This window comes from Erythrolamprus reginae, chromosome 3, assembly GCF_031021105.1.
Source record: "Erythrolamprus reginae isolate rEryReg1 chromosome 3, rEryReg1.hap1, whole genome shotgun sequence".
Lineage (NCBI taxonomy): Eukaryota > Metazoa > Chordata > Lepidosauria > Squamata > Dipsadidae > Erythrolamprus > Erythrolamprus reginae.
The window spans coordinates 77,223,618-77,238,413 of record NC_091952.1 but is presented as its reverse complement, the minus strand read 5'-3'; the positions used below and the strand labels follow the sequence as shown (position 1 = coordinate 77,238,413).

The 14,796-nt window shown below is 45.1% G+C and overlaps 1 protein-coding gene across 1 annotated transcript in view; it reads left to right on the top strand.

Annotated features, from left to right (window-relative positions):
* The window catches only part of LRP8 (LDL receptor related protein 8), a 298,893-nt gene that overhangs the window by 208,470 nt on the left and 75,627 nt on the right, over window positions 1–14,796 (top strand). The window contains exon 4 of the mRNA XM_070745919.1: window positions 1,472–1,600. Within this exon, the coding sequence (XP_070602020.1) occupies window positions 1,472–1,600 (129 nt within the window). The remainder of the gene's footprint in view (window positions 1–1,471; window positions 1,601–14,796) is intronic.

Genomic DNA, 14,796 nt, shown 5'->3' with positions numbered 1-14,796 from the left:
AGCAACTTTGAGTGCCTGGCAAAGAGAAAAGATAGCATGAAAATCAGATAAATGAATACTTTCTGTCCAATTATTGCCTCACAGCCTAATTATTGTATTCTTGGTTCCAGAATTCAAATCCTAGAATTTAAGCCTGTTGTACTATCTGTTCTACTATCTTCTCTTACTAGTATTATTATTACAATTATTATTACTTTGTTGTTTTGTATGTACATTGAGAGCATATGCATTGGAGACAAATTCCTTGTGTGTCTATTCACACGACCAATAAAGTATTCTATTATAATATATAACATTAGTGGTGTCATCTTTATGACAGCTGATCAGAGTTAAGTTGGTAATATATGTTTATATCTTTTTAAGTATCCCAAACATGAAAATGAATACCTAAACAAGAGTATGCAACTAGGGAACAGTTGGGATAATTGGAGAAATATTAAATATTGTTCTCCATATTAGGAATTTTCATAATTTTGCATATACAAAATTAAGGCATTTCTGCATCTGAAACTGCAGTCACTATTGGCTTTCCTGAACTGAGGTCCATTAAACTAAACTGGGCTTACTTCCAAGAAAACTTATTAGATTATTATTTCTAAATAGTCATTGGCTTCGGGGTTATCTTTTTCAGTGCTCTAAAATATGTATTATGTAAACATCCTCCATAAATTTGTTCACCGTGTCAAACACTACACTTTGTATTTCCTACATTATTAATATTGTCTTACATTATTTATATATAGATTGTAAAATGAATGTGAGGCTTATTCCAAGGCAATTTTGGATGTATTTCCATTTTGTTTTCTAAATTTTGCTTTCTCCTCCACAGAAAAAAGAATAAACACAATCCCCAGTGGGAGGAAGTGTATTTATGTTCCCAGATGATGCAAACAAAAGTTTAGCTCTGTTCATATATTCTGTAGAGTTTCTAAAATGTCTTTTTTTAAAAAAGGATGGGCTCTCCAATATTAGGGCCATCAAAGAAATTATTATATTATTAAGACTGTTCACTGACAGTACATAGGCAAGCAAGAGTAAATATTTCACTATAAAACTATTACGCAGAAAGTCAATTTCAGTGAATTGGTCAAATAAGCCGCTTCCTTAAATTATCTTCCTCACTTTGAAAAAAAAAAGTCAGAAATACATTTTGTAATTTTTTACTCCAGTTGTATGTGGGTCAGTGAGTTTAAGCATTATTATTTTCTAATTTATAAATAGTTCCTTCGTGAAAAAAACTGAATCCATGCAAATTGCACTATTTGTGTTGCGTAATATCTTGGATAAATGTATTTTCTATAACTTTTTTAAAGCTTTCAAAGATATGAGAGAGAGAGAGAAAAATCCCATTTCTTTCAGAATTATTATAAATAATGTCTACACTATAAATAAAAATCAAAGCAATGCTGGATGCGACACAATATATTCTTGGCCTGGGTAACTAACTGTGTTCCGTTTGTTTGTTTTATAGCCAAACAAGTATGTCTAGCTGAAAAAATTAGCTGTGGAGACTCCAGCAATAAATGCATTCCTGCATCTTGGAAATGTGATGGAGAAAAAGACTGTGAAAGTGGAATTGATGAGGCTGGTTGCACTAATAGTAAGTGTAAAAACACAGGAACATATGTTTGCTGGTGTAATTATATATGTGCCCATATTCCACATCCTTTCCCTCCTATCTTCTCTATATTATTTGTTCTGTATTGTGTGGTGCATCAGTTTGCTTTCTCCTATTAGATTTTATGAAAAGAGAGGAAGTAAAATTCATACTAATGTTGGGCAGATAGCATATTGCCCTGCATTATGCTTCATCTTGACTTCTTTCTTATTTAGCATGATTTGCTAAGAGAGATCAGTAAATAAGTCATGGGTAGTCTGGCAGAGTTTGAAAAATCTGTTTTATTTTTGTCTTAGTGCTTTCAAATGTGGCTTACAATGATGTGTAGGCAGGCTTCATGGCTTATTTCCTGGTTTGCTTTTGTGTTCTGCTCCAGCTTTTAACATATCCAAAGATAGAAATACTACAAATAAAGGGGCCAAAAAGCTAATGTGTTTATTAACAAACCATGGATTTAACGCAAACAGTAGTGTAATATTCAAGTCCCATGAATACCATTTTTTGATTCATAGTGTAGATGTCTTTGGGATAGAAGACATCTGCACTCCAGAGCCATTGCTTATACCACTGATGGTGAACCTTTTTTTCCTCGGGTGCCAAAAGACTGTGCATGTGCACTATCATGCATGCATGAATGCCCACACCCATAATTCAATGCCTGGGGAGGGCAAAAACAGCTTCCCCTGTCCCCTGGACACCGGAAACGGCCTGTTTCCCAACTTCTAGTGGACCCAGTAGGCTCGTGTTTCGCCCTCCCTGGGCTCCAAAGGATTCCCTGGAGCCGGGGAAGAGTAAAAACGCCTTCCTGCATCCCACCGGAGGCTCTCTGGAAGCCAAAAATGCCCTCCCAGAGACTCTATGTGAGCCAAAAATCAGCTGGCTGGCACACACGTGCACTTTGGAGCTGAGCTAGGGCAACAACTCAAGTGCCAGCAGATATGGCTCGGCATGCCACCTGTGGCACCTGTGCCATAGGTTTGCCATCACTGGCTTTATTATTATTATTATTATTATTATTATTATTATTATTATTATTATTATTATTATTATTATTTAGATTTGTATGCCGCCCCTCTCCGAAGACTCAGGGCGGCTGACAATATAACAAATCCAGTACATTAAAACAACATCTAAAACCCATAACATTAAAACCATACAGCTCAGTCCTACCATACACAAAACTATAATAGCCTAGGGGTAGCTCAGTTACTCCATGCCTGGCGACAAAAGTGGGTTTGTATATTATACAATTAAAGGGGTGAAAAACCTAACATTTTAATCAGCATCCTATTTGTTTTCAAAGGAGCCTAAATACAAATGAAACACTAGTGCTACACTGCCCTGAGTCACTTTGAGAAGGGCGGCATAGAAATCTAAATAAACCAACCAACCTATGGCACATCTTCCAGAAGTGGCATGCAGAGCTCTCTGTGGGCATACGTGCCATCACCAGTTACTCTTCTGGTTTCTGGCATGCACATGCACACCAGCTAGCTGGTCTTCACAGGTACCGGAACACTGGAAAATGGCCCCCAAAGTACCGTATATACTCGAGTATAAGCCAAGTTTTTCAGCCCAAAAAAATGGGCTGAAAAACACAACCTCGGCTTATACTCGGGTCATTGACAAAGTCACCACACGAGGGCGCCATTGCTTGAGCCAGAGCGAGGAGGCACCAGCTTTTGTCCCCTCTCGCACACGGTAGTTCCTCTCCCTGGCTCAAGCAAAGGAGGCAGCCATTTGCTCCAACCGAGAGGGGAAAAAAGCAATGGGAAGCCGGTGAGGTCATGTGTGTGTGTGTGTGTGTGTGTGTGTGTGTATGCCCCCTCTCCCCCCCCACCGTGAAAAAAACCAACTACCTCTTGCTGAAACCCAGAGGCTTTTTTTTTTACTCCCTGTGTGTATTTGTCAACAGGTTTACAGTAACTAAAGGCCCCCTGCTGTCAGATTCTCCTCCCCCTCCTTTGAAAGGATTTAAACTGTTTAAAAATGGTATTTTGTGGTAGTTGCTGTCCTTGCTTGGATAGGATCTAATAATGTGTTATGAGGCAGAGCTAGACAGGAATTCTTTTTCTATCTATCTTTCTATCTATCTATTTTTCTATCTATCTATTTTTCTATCTATCTATCTATCTATCTATCTATCTATCTATCTATCTATCTATTTTTCTATCTGTCTGTCTGTCTATCTATCTTTCTATCTATATCTGTCTGTCTGTCTGTCTGTCTGTCTATCTATCTGTATCTATTTCTATCTATCTATCTATCTATCTATTTTTCTATCTTTCTATTTTTCTATCTATCTATCTATCTATCTATCTATCTATCTATCTATCTATCTATCTATTTGGTTTTCTATGCTGATAACCTCACAGCAGCTAATGCTGAAGCTCTTCTTTGGATACACTTATTTGTTTGTTTGTTTGTTTGTTTATTTAATTGGATTTGTATGCCATCCCTCTCCAAGGACTCAGGGTGGCTCACAGCATATATAAAAACAGAACAATAATGTAAATCCAATTAATGATGAGAAGGAATCCAGTTTTGAAGGATTTTAACTGTTAGGTTTTAGCTTTGTTGCTGATCGAGCTACTTTTTTTACTTTTTAATTTATTGTTAATATTGTTAATTTGTTTACCCTCTTTTAAATTTACAGAGCTAGTTTACTGGTTTTCTTTAAAATAAATATTCTAAAACATGTCTCAATTAATGTAATTTTATTGTTTTCCATTTTTATAAGTTACCAGTAGCCACTGCATTTTCTAACCTCGGCTTATACTCGGGTCAATACGTTTTCCCAGTTTTTGTGGCAAAAATTGGTGCCTCGGCTTATACTCGGGTCGGCTTATACTCGAGTATATACGGTAGGCTGTTTTTCAGGCCATTTTCAGGCTGGTTTTGGGGCTGGTTTTTGGGGGGGGGCAGTTTCAGGGCATTTTTGGCCCAAAAAATGGCCAGAAACCAGGCACACGTGAGCCAGCCAGCTAGTCTACAAATTTCCTGCACTCTGATGCATTCACATGCACACATGCACGCGTGTTCTGGTTTGGGCACTCAGTGCCAAAAAGGTTCGCCATCACTGCACTAGTGGATGAAAATCTATAGAACAGCTGCGGTTCCACTAAATAAAACGTTCACGCTGTAAAGCATATTAAAATATATGGTTGCAGTAAAGGAGAATATTTGTAGCTCATGGTTGAGGGGATCCTTGGTGCTCTCGGAGCGTGCTTGTTTCCTTACAGATGTTTCATTATCGAAATTGGGGTAACATCATCATCACTAGTCTATAAGGTTGAAAAATTGTCCATTGGATTCCTTCATGTGATTTCTAGGTTCCAAATGATACAGTACAATTTTTTTTAAGGTTTCGTTTTTAATAATAACTTTTTCTTATTTTATTTGTTACATTCAATTTTTTGTTGGCTTAGACTTTGGGATATAGAAAATGAGATAAATATTATTAACAATATGCAATATGACATTTCTGTGTCTCTGTACTCTAATGCAGTGTTTCCCAACCTTGACAACTTGAAGATATTCGGACTTCAACTCCCAGAATTCCCCAGCCAGTAAATGCTGGCTGGGGAATTCTGGGAGTTGAAGTCCAGATATCTCCAAGTTGCCAAGGTTGGGAAACACTGCTCTAATGAGCAAAAGGCAGTTGTTTCAAGCAAGCAGCTCATGAATCTATTTTTCTCTTTCTTATATTTCTATGTACAGTATTGTAAATTTCTATACGTGAAAAAGGAATTCCTGTGGAGAAGAAATTATATAAAGTAGAAAAAAAGTACCTTCTGTGCCTTTAGTGTAAATTGATATATTTCAAACCGGAATTCTCTTGGCAGTCTATTCTTATTCAATACTCAAGACTAAATGAACCTTACAAAGAAAGCTGACAGTCATCAAGGTTTTTCTGTTGGGAGAATTTCTTTTAAAAAAATTGGTTCCTGTATTGACTGTGGAGGAAGAAATTTCCTTCCTCTTGAAATTAGCTGGATTCTTATCTAGAGTTGTAACAGGTACACTGCCAGGTATATTCACAAACTTAATGTTTCTCCGTACTGAAGGAGCGGGTCCAGCAGTCACATGGGTTGCTCATGTCCAATCCGGTGGAACTGAGCCTAGTATTAAAAAAGCTTGCCGGATCCGCCCCTTCCCCAGAATTCGCTCAGTTCGCATATCCTGCGGTTGTATTGTGAATGCTCGTTCAACATTCTAACACCTTCCCTTCGACCTTTCCTTCAAAAAAGTAGTAAGATTTATTGTCTTTATTCAATTACTTGCACTATTTGCGCCAGCCGTTTTTAAAAGGAAAAAAAAAATAAAAAGCGGCTAGGCTTTTTTACTTGGGAGAAGTTGCGGTTTCGTTTTCCCCCGGCGGTTTTGCCGGTTACGATTCCTGCGGCCGCTTGTGGATTCTTCTAATCCCTTGGCCTGGAGGTCCTGGTGCAAGTATTTATTATTGGATTATTGCTTAATTATTGTATAAAAATATATTTAAGGGCTTATAAAATACCTCCTGCGGAGTGGGACGCCTTTAGTCTCCTGGACTTAGTCGATCGCTTTTCCCCTTAAGAAATTCTACGAAGCGATTTTTTGGCGCGAAGGCCTTCGCGCCCTTTCTTAAAATATCTAGGCCTCTCGTGTTGGCCTTCTGCCAGCCGCGTAGGCCTCAGTCCACCGCGTGGATCCGGGAGCGGGCCTTGGGGGTCCCAGGCTAAATTCTCCACCGGCCTAGCCTCCAACCAGAGTGCCTTGGTTTTACTTAATTGCAAAGTTTAGGGAGGCTGGCCCCGCTGGATTTGGGGGCACGAACTCTGGGTTTGCCCAGATTGTCCTCACGTTTCAGCAGCTTCGAGGCCTCGAAGCAGGATCCATTCCTCTTGGGAAGTCCTTGAAATCTTCTCCTTATAATTTAATTATTGGCTCAGCCTTGTCTTCTGTTAATTGTCAGACTATGGCTACCTTTCCCAAGAGAGGCACAACTAAAGGTCCCAGAGAGGCCAGGCCTACAGGCGATGAGATTACTAGTATCCCCCAGGCCTCTTCCTCCTCTTCTCCAGGGGCCCGCCCCTCGACCAAGGTCACCAGGGCCGAGAAGAGAAGGGACCTAGCCCTACAAAAGATTCATGATAAATCAGCAAAACGTTTGAAAGTGCAGGCCCAAGTAATCAGTAGTCAAGACCCACCAGAGGCCTCTAGCCTGCCTCCTTCTGGGGTCCCTGTGTTATCTCTGGATGAGCCAAACCTAGACAGACCCCAACCTAACCTATGGGGCATAGGTCCAGAGGAACCAGATATTATGGAAGATTCCCCCCAGCCAGGATCCTCCCAGGCCTTTAGGGATTCTTCTGCCATTTCTGCTGATATTTCCAGTTTACCTCCTGAGTTCCAATCTATTTTTGCTGTGTTGTCCAAAGCCATTGATGCCAAACTCTCCTCCATCAATGAGCTTCCTTTACCTCTTCCTCCTTCTCGTTCCTCCCGCCCCTTGGGTTCTTCCCCAGCGGTCAGAGCTCCTATTCAGGATGACTCAGAGTCCTCCCAAGATGAATATGAGGATGTAGAGGAGGATGAAGACCCTTTCCAGGGCTTATCTGAGGACGAGGAATCCCAAATAAAGGTCCCTCCTCCCATTACTATTTTCCCTTCTCAACTATTCAAATCTCTCCTCCTCAAAGCTAGAATTTCTACGGGATTAGCGGCCCAGGAGAAACAAGCCTCCACTTCCACTGATCCCCCGGAGGAGAATTTACCTTACTTCACAGAGGAACAGGAGGATAACGAGGTAATCCCTATGCCTAAATTATTTAAAGATGCCTTACTTAAACAGTGGGATTTTCCAGCCTCTGGCCTTAATCCCTCTACCAAGGACAGAAAGTTGTATAAACTCTCCTCTTCCTATGAAGAGCTTCTATCTTTTCCCAAACCAGATGAACCTGTCAAAATTCTTCACTCGGCAGCGGCTGTGCCAGGCGAGGCGGAGGAAGTCCTCCGTCCAGAGGACAAGCGCATCGAGCAAATGCTCAAAAGAGGTTTCTCCGCTGATTCCTGGGCCATTAAAAGTTCTGCAGCAGCCTCCTTCTTCTCCAGAGCCATGCTGCTGTGGCTTCGCCAACTTCAACAGCACATTCCTCCAGATGACTTGAGAGGTCAACAAGACTTCAACAAGGTCTTTGCAGCTGCCCAGTACGTGGCTGATGCCACCTTACAATCTACTAGATTTTCTGCTAAGTCTATTGCAGCCTCTACAACGGCAAGAAGACTCCTATGGATTCGCCCTTGGCAAGCGGGAGTTCGCCAAAAGTGGCAGTTATCCCAGGGCCCCTTAAAGCGCGACCTTCTCTTCGGTGATCTTCTGGATCCTCTCCTCACGGAGACCACAGACAAGAAGAAGGTTTTGGGCCCAACCACAAAAAAGGTTACTAAAACGCAGTCCTTTCGTCGCCCAGGGCGCCAGCAAGATCAAGCGGCTTCCTATCAGAGATCTCCAGGTCAGTATTCCCCCCGCTTTCGTTCCCAAGGTAGGAACTCCAGGGGTAGGGGTTTTCGTTTCCAAAGGGGAGCTGCCTCTAACAGGGCTTCAAAAAAACCTAGATGGTAACCTTTCCTCCATTCCCATAGGGGGTCGCCTAGCTCATTTCGCTGCAAATTGGCGTCTCACCTCCAAGGACCCTTGGGTCATTGACACTGTTCAATCAGGCCTTCTTTTAGAATTTATTTCTCCTCCCCCTAAACGTTTTATTTCCTGCCCTTCGCCCAGGTCATCCTCAGATTGTAACCGTATGGAGGAGGCCATTTCTCATCTATTGTCCATTAGAGCCATTCAGCCGGTCCCTTCCGGTCAGAAGGGCCTAGGTTTTTACTCCATCCTATTTATGGTTCCAAAGTCCTCCGGAGGTTGGAGAGCCATTTTGGATTTAAAGAAACTAAACCTATTCATCAAATATAGGAAGTTTAAAATGCACTCCTTGTCTTCTATTTTGGCCGCCATTCACTCGGGAGATTTCATGGTCTCCTTAGACCTCACTGAGGCCTACCTTCACATTCCTATAGCCAAATGCCACAGAAAATTTTTACGTTTTTCCTTTCAAGGCAGGCATTTCCAGTATAGGGCGATGCCATTTGGCCTTTCCTCGGCCCCTCGGGTCTTCACAAAGCTCTTGGGGTCCCTGGCGGCCTATATCCGGGCGTCTCCCATCCACATTTTATGTTATCTTGATGATATTTTAATTCATGGGAACTCCCTAGAGAGAGTGAAATCAGACCTTTCTGTCACCATGTCAGTCCTTCAGGACCATGGGTTTTCCATCAACTTTGAAAAAAGTCACCTCCAACCTTCCACTTCCATTCCTCACCTGGGAGCCATTATTGATTCAAAATCTTCCCAGGTTTTTCTCTCTCCCGAGAGAAAACTCAGTATAGTGGAGTTAATTTCTAACATTTTATCTAATCCTTCAGTATCCATAGTTACTCTATCTTCTCTTTTGGGGAAGATGGTGTCATGCATAGGCATCATTCCCTGGGCTCGCCTTCATGCTAGGGAACTCCAGTGGCTTCTGTTGCCTTTTCAGAGATCGGGGCACAGCAACTCAAATCGACGCATTGTCATCCCACTGAGTGTTCGCAGATCCTTCAAGTGGTGGAAGTCTCCGGCCATGGACAGAGGATCCCCGTTCAGGTGCCCGGATCAATTTGTCATCACCACAGATGCCAGTCTATCGGGATGGGGCGCCCACGCCCAGGGGATGATAGCCCAGGGCACGTGGTCCCCGGAGGAAGCTTCCAGGCCAATAAATTGGCTAGAGTTAAGAGCCGTCTCCCTGGCTCTGAAGCATTTCTCTCCTCGCATCCCCAACCGGCACGTTCTCATTCTCACCGACAACATTGCCACAAAAAGCCATATCTGCAGGCAAGGGGGCACGAGATCCAAGGCTCTCATGAGGGAGGCCCTCAAGCTGGGCCTTTGGGCGGAAAAACATCTCCAGTCGCTCCTAGCCGATCACATCTCGGGGAGTCTCAACATCCAGGCGGATTGGCTATCCCGAGCAACGATAGACCCAGGAGAGTGGAACCTCCATCAAGACCTGTTCCATCAAATCACCCTCAGATTCGGCCTACCAGTCCTGGATCTCTTCGCGACCAATGCGAACGCCCAACTCCCTCGCTTCTATTCCAGATTTCCATCCCCGGGAGCGGAAGCGATCAATGCCCTCCGGAGTCCATGGCCTCCAGGCCTACTCTATGCATTTCCTCCGATTCCAATCCTCCTGGACGTGATTCACAAGGTCCTCACCGAGAGGGCCCGAGTAATCTTAATCGCCCCTCATTGGCCCCGCCGGCCCTGGTTCGCAGATCTCCAACAGCTGTCCGTCCAGGACCCTTGGCGACTCCCCGTTTCGGGGGATATGCTGCGGCAGGGGGCCTCTTTCCATCCAGACCCGGAGTGGTTCCACCTCACCGCCTGGCTGTTATCAGGAGAGATTTAGAGCTGCGTGGGCATGACCCTGATTCAGTGGAGGTCATTCTAAAGGCCAGAAGGGGCTCGACCAACCGAATCTACGACCACACGTGGTCCAAGTTTCACCAGTGGTGTCTTCAGGAAGGTCTCTCCCCTCTGTGCATCCCCATACACAGAATTATTTCCTTCCTTATGCAAGGTTTCCATAAAGGACTCTCCACCAGCACCCTCCGGCGTCATCTGGCAGCCATTTCATCTGTCCTAGGGGGCCCCCGCAGACAGCCTCTCCGATCCTTCCCTGAAGTTCAGGAATTCCTCAAGGGCATAGCCAACCTCAGACCTTCCAAGGTCCACAGGTATCCATCCTGGGATTTGCCACGGGTTCTCCACTCCCTCACGCAGGCACCATACGAACCCCTAAAATCGGCGTCCCTCAGGTACCTATCCTTTAAGGTAGCTTTTCTGGTGGCTATTACCTCTGCCCGACGCATTTCGGAGCTGGCTGCCCTCTCAATCAGGCAGGACCTTTGCCAATTCCATCAGGACAAGGTAGTCTTGCGACTGGACCCCACCTTCTTACCCAAGGTCAGTTCCATGTTCCACAGATCTCAGGATATTGTCCTACCTTCCTTCTGCCTCCAACGAGACCATCCCTTGGCAATTAGATGGCACACCCTGGATCTCACCAGAGCGCTGAGAATATATATCCAACGCACAGGACCCTTTCGGAGGTCAGAAGCACTTTTTGTAGCCTATCATCCCAGAGTCATGGGGGCCAAAGTGTCTTCAACAGTAATAGGCCGTTGGATCAGAGGGACTATATCTAAGGCCTATGAGTCGGCCTCCCTCTCAGTTCCAAGGAACATCACTGCGCATTCCACCAGGAGCGCAGCCACCTCGGCCGCTTGGGCGACTCAAGCCCCGTTGGAGGAGGTCTGCAAAGCAGCCACTTGGGCCTCGCCAAATTCCTTCATCAGGCACTACAAAATTGATTCTTACGCTTCAGCGGACGCTGCCTTCGGCAGAAGGGTACTCCAATCCGTTATCTCACACGATAGCAAGCTAATCCCACCCTAGGGACCATCTATTGGGTATGTCCCATGTGACTGCTGGACCCGCTCCTTCAGTACGGAGAATAGGCGTTGATTGCTTACCTGAACGCCTCTTCTCGTACGGTGAGCGGGTACAGCAGTCACTTCCCGCCCTTGTATGTGTCTTCTTTACCTTTCTATCTCTTTCTTCCTCTAACAATGAGAGTTGAACACTACAGAGCTTCACAACTGAGCCTAGTCTATGGATTCGCGAATTCTGGGGAAGGGGCGGATCCGGCAAGCTTTTTTAATACTAGGCTCAGTTCCACCGGATTGGACATGAGCAACCCATGTGACTGCTGTACCCGCTCACCGTACGAGAAGAGGCGTTCAGGTAAGCAATCAACGCCTATTCTCCGTACTGAAGGAGCGGGTCCAGCAGTCACATGGGTTGCTCATGTCCAATCCGGTGGAACTGAGCCTAGTATTAAAAAAGCTTGCCGGATCCGCCCCTTCCCCAGAATTCGCTCAGTTCGCATATCCTGCGGTTGTATTGTGAATGCTCGTTCAACATTCTAACACCTTCCCTTCGACCTTTCCTTCAAAAAAGTAGTAAGATTTATTGTCTTTATTCAATTACTTGCACTAATTGCGCCAGCCGCTTAAAAGGAAAAAAAGAAATAAAGCGGCTCGGCTTTTTTCCTTGGGAGAAGTTGCGGTTTCGTTTTCCCCCGGCGGTTTTGCCGGTTACGATTCCTGCGGCCGCTTGTGGATTCTTCTAATCCCTTGGCCTGGAGGTTCTGGTGCAAGTATTTATCATTGAATTATTGTTTTATTATTGTATACAAATATTTAAGGGCTTATAAAATACCTCCTGCGGAGTGAGACGCCTTCTAGTCTCCTGGACTTAGTCGATCGCTTTTCCCTTAAGAAATTCTACGGAGCGATTTTTTTCGGCGCGAAGGCCTTCGCGCCCTTTTTTTAAAATATCTAGGCCTCTCGTGTTGGCCTTCTGCCAGCCGCGTAGGCCTCAGTCCACCGCGTGGATCCGGGAGCGGGCCTTGGGGGTCCCAGGCTAAATTCTCCACCGGCTAAGCCTCCAACCAGAGTGCCTTGGTTTTACTTAATTGCAAAGTTTAGGGAGGCTGGCCCCGCTGGATTTGGGGGCACGAACTCTGGGTTTGCCCAGATTGTCCTCACGTCTCAGCAGCTTCGAGGCCTCGAAGCAGGATCCATTCCTCTTGGGAAGTCCTTGAAATCTTCTCCTTATAATTTAGTTATTGGCTCAGCCTTGTCTTCTGTTAATTGTCAGACTATGGCTACTTTTCCCAAGAGAGGCACCACTAAAGGTCCCAGAGAGGCCAGGCCTACAGGCGATGAGATTACTAGTATCCCCCAGGCCTCTTCCTCCTCTTCTCCAGGGGCCCGTCCCTCGACCAAGGTCACCAGGGCTGAGAAGAGAAGGGACCTAGCCCTACAAAAAATTCATGACAAATCAGCAAAACGTTTGAAAGTGCAGGCCCAAGTAATCAGTAGTCAAGACCCACCAGAGGCCTCTAGTCTGCCTCCTTCTGGGGTCCCTGTGTTATCTCTGGATGAGCCAAACCTAGACAGACCCCAACCTAACCTATGGGGCATAGGTCCAGAGGAACCAGATATTATTGAAGATTCCCCCCAGCCAGGATCCTCCCAGGCCTTTAGGAATTCTTCTGCCATTTCTGCTGATATTTCCACTTTACCTCCTGAGTTCCAATCTATTTTTGCTGTGTTGTCCAAAGCCATTGATGCCAAACTCTCCTCCATCAATGAGCTTCCTTTACCTCTTCCTCCTTCTCGTTCCTCCCGCCCCTTGGGTTCTTCCCCAGCGGTCAGAGCTCCTATTCAGGATGATTCAGAATCCTCCCAGGATGAATATGAGGATGTAGAGGAGGATGAAGACCCTTTCCAGGGCTTATCAGAGGATGAGGAATCCCAAATAAAGGTCCCTCCTCCAATTACTATTTTCCCTTCTCAACTATTCAAATCTCTCCTCCTCAAAGCTAGAATTTCTACGGGATTAGCAGCCCAGGAGAAACAAGCCTCCACTTCCACTGATCCCCCGGAGGAGAATTTACCTTACTTCACAGAGGAACAGGAGGATAATGAGGTAATTCCTATGCCTAAATTGTTTAAAGATGCCTTACTCAAACAGTGGGATTTTCCAGCCTCTGGCCTTAATCCCTCTACCAAGGACAGAAAGTTGTATAAACTCTCCTCTTCCTATGAAGAGCTTCTATCTTTTCCCAAACCAGATGAACCTGTCAAAATTCTTCACTCGGCAGCGGCTGTGCCAGGCGAGGCGGAGGAAGTCCTCCGTCCAGAGGACAAGCGCATCGAGCAAATGCTCAAAAGAGGATTCTCCGCTGATTCCTGGGCCATTAAAAGTTCTGCAGCAGCCTCCTTCTTCTCCAGAGCCATGCTGCTGTGGCTTCGCCAACTTCAACAGCACATTCCTCCCGATGACTTGAGAGGTCAACAAGACTTCAACAAGGTCTTTGCAGCTGCCCAGTACGTGGCTGATGCCACCTTGCAATCTACTAGATTTTCTGCTAAGTCAATTGCAGCCTCTACAACGGCAAGAAGACTCCTATGGATTCGCCTTTGGCAAGCGGGAGTTCGCCAAAAGTGGCAGTTATCCCAGGGCCCCTTAAAGCGCGACCTTCTCTTCGGTGATCTTCTCGATCCACTCCTCACGGAGACCACGGACAAGAAAAAGGTTTTGGGTCCAACCACCAAAAAGGTTCCCAAAACGCAGTCCTTTCGTCGCCCAGGGCGCCAGCAAGATCAAGCGGCTTCCTATCAGAGATCTCCAGGTCAGTATTCCCCCCGCTTTCGTTCCCAAGGTAGGAACTCCAGGGGTAGAGGGTTTCGTTTCCAAAGGGGAGCTTCCTCTAACAGGGCTTCAAAAAAACCTAGATGGTAACCTTACCTCCATTCCCATAGGGGGTCGCCTAGCTCATTTCGCCTCAAATTGGCGTCTCACCTCCAAGGACCCTTGGGTCATTGACACTGTTCAAACAGGCCTTCTTTTAGAATTTATTTCTCCTCCCCCAAAACGTTTTATTTCCTGCCCTTCTCCCAGGTCATCCTCAGATTGTAACCGTATGGAGGAGGCCATTTCTCATCTTTTGTCCATCAGAGCCATTCAGCCGGTCCCTTCTAGTCAGAAGGGCCTAGGTTTTTACTCCATCCTATTTATGGTTCCAAAGTCCTCCGGAGGTTGGAGAGCCATTTTGGATTTAAAGAAACTAAACCTATTCATCAAATATAGGAAGTTTAAGATGCACTCCTTGTCTTCTATTTTGGCCGCCATTCACTCGGGAGATTTCATGGTCTCCCTAGACCTCACTGAAGCTTACCTTCACATTCCTATAGCCAAATGCCACAGAAAATTTTTACGTTTTTCCTTTCAAGGCAGGCATTTCCAGTATAGGGCGATGCCATTTGGCCTTTCCTCGGCCCCTCGGGTCTTTACAAAGCTCTTGGGGTCCCTGGCGGCCTATATCCGGGCGTCTCCCATCCACATTTTATGTTATCTTGATGATATTTTAATTCATGGGAACTCCCTAGAGAGAGTGAAAACAGACCTTTCTGTCACCATGTCAGTCCTTCAGGACCATGGATTTTCCATCAACTTTGATAAAAGT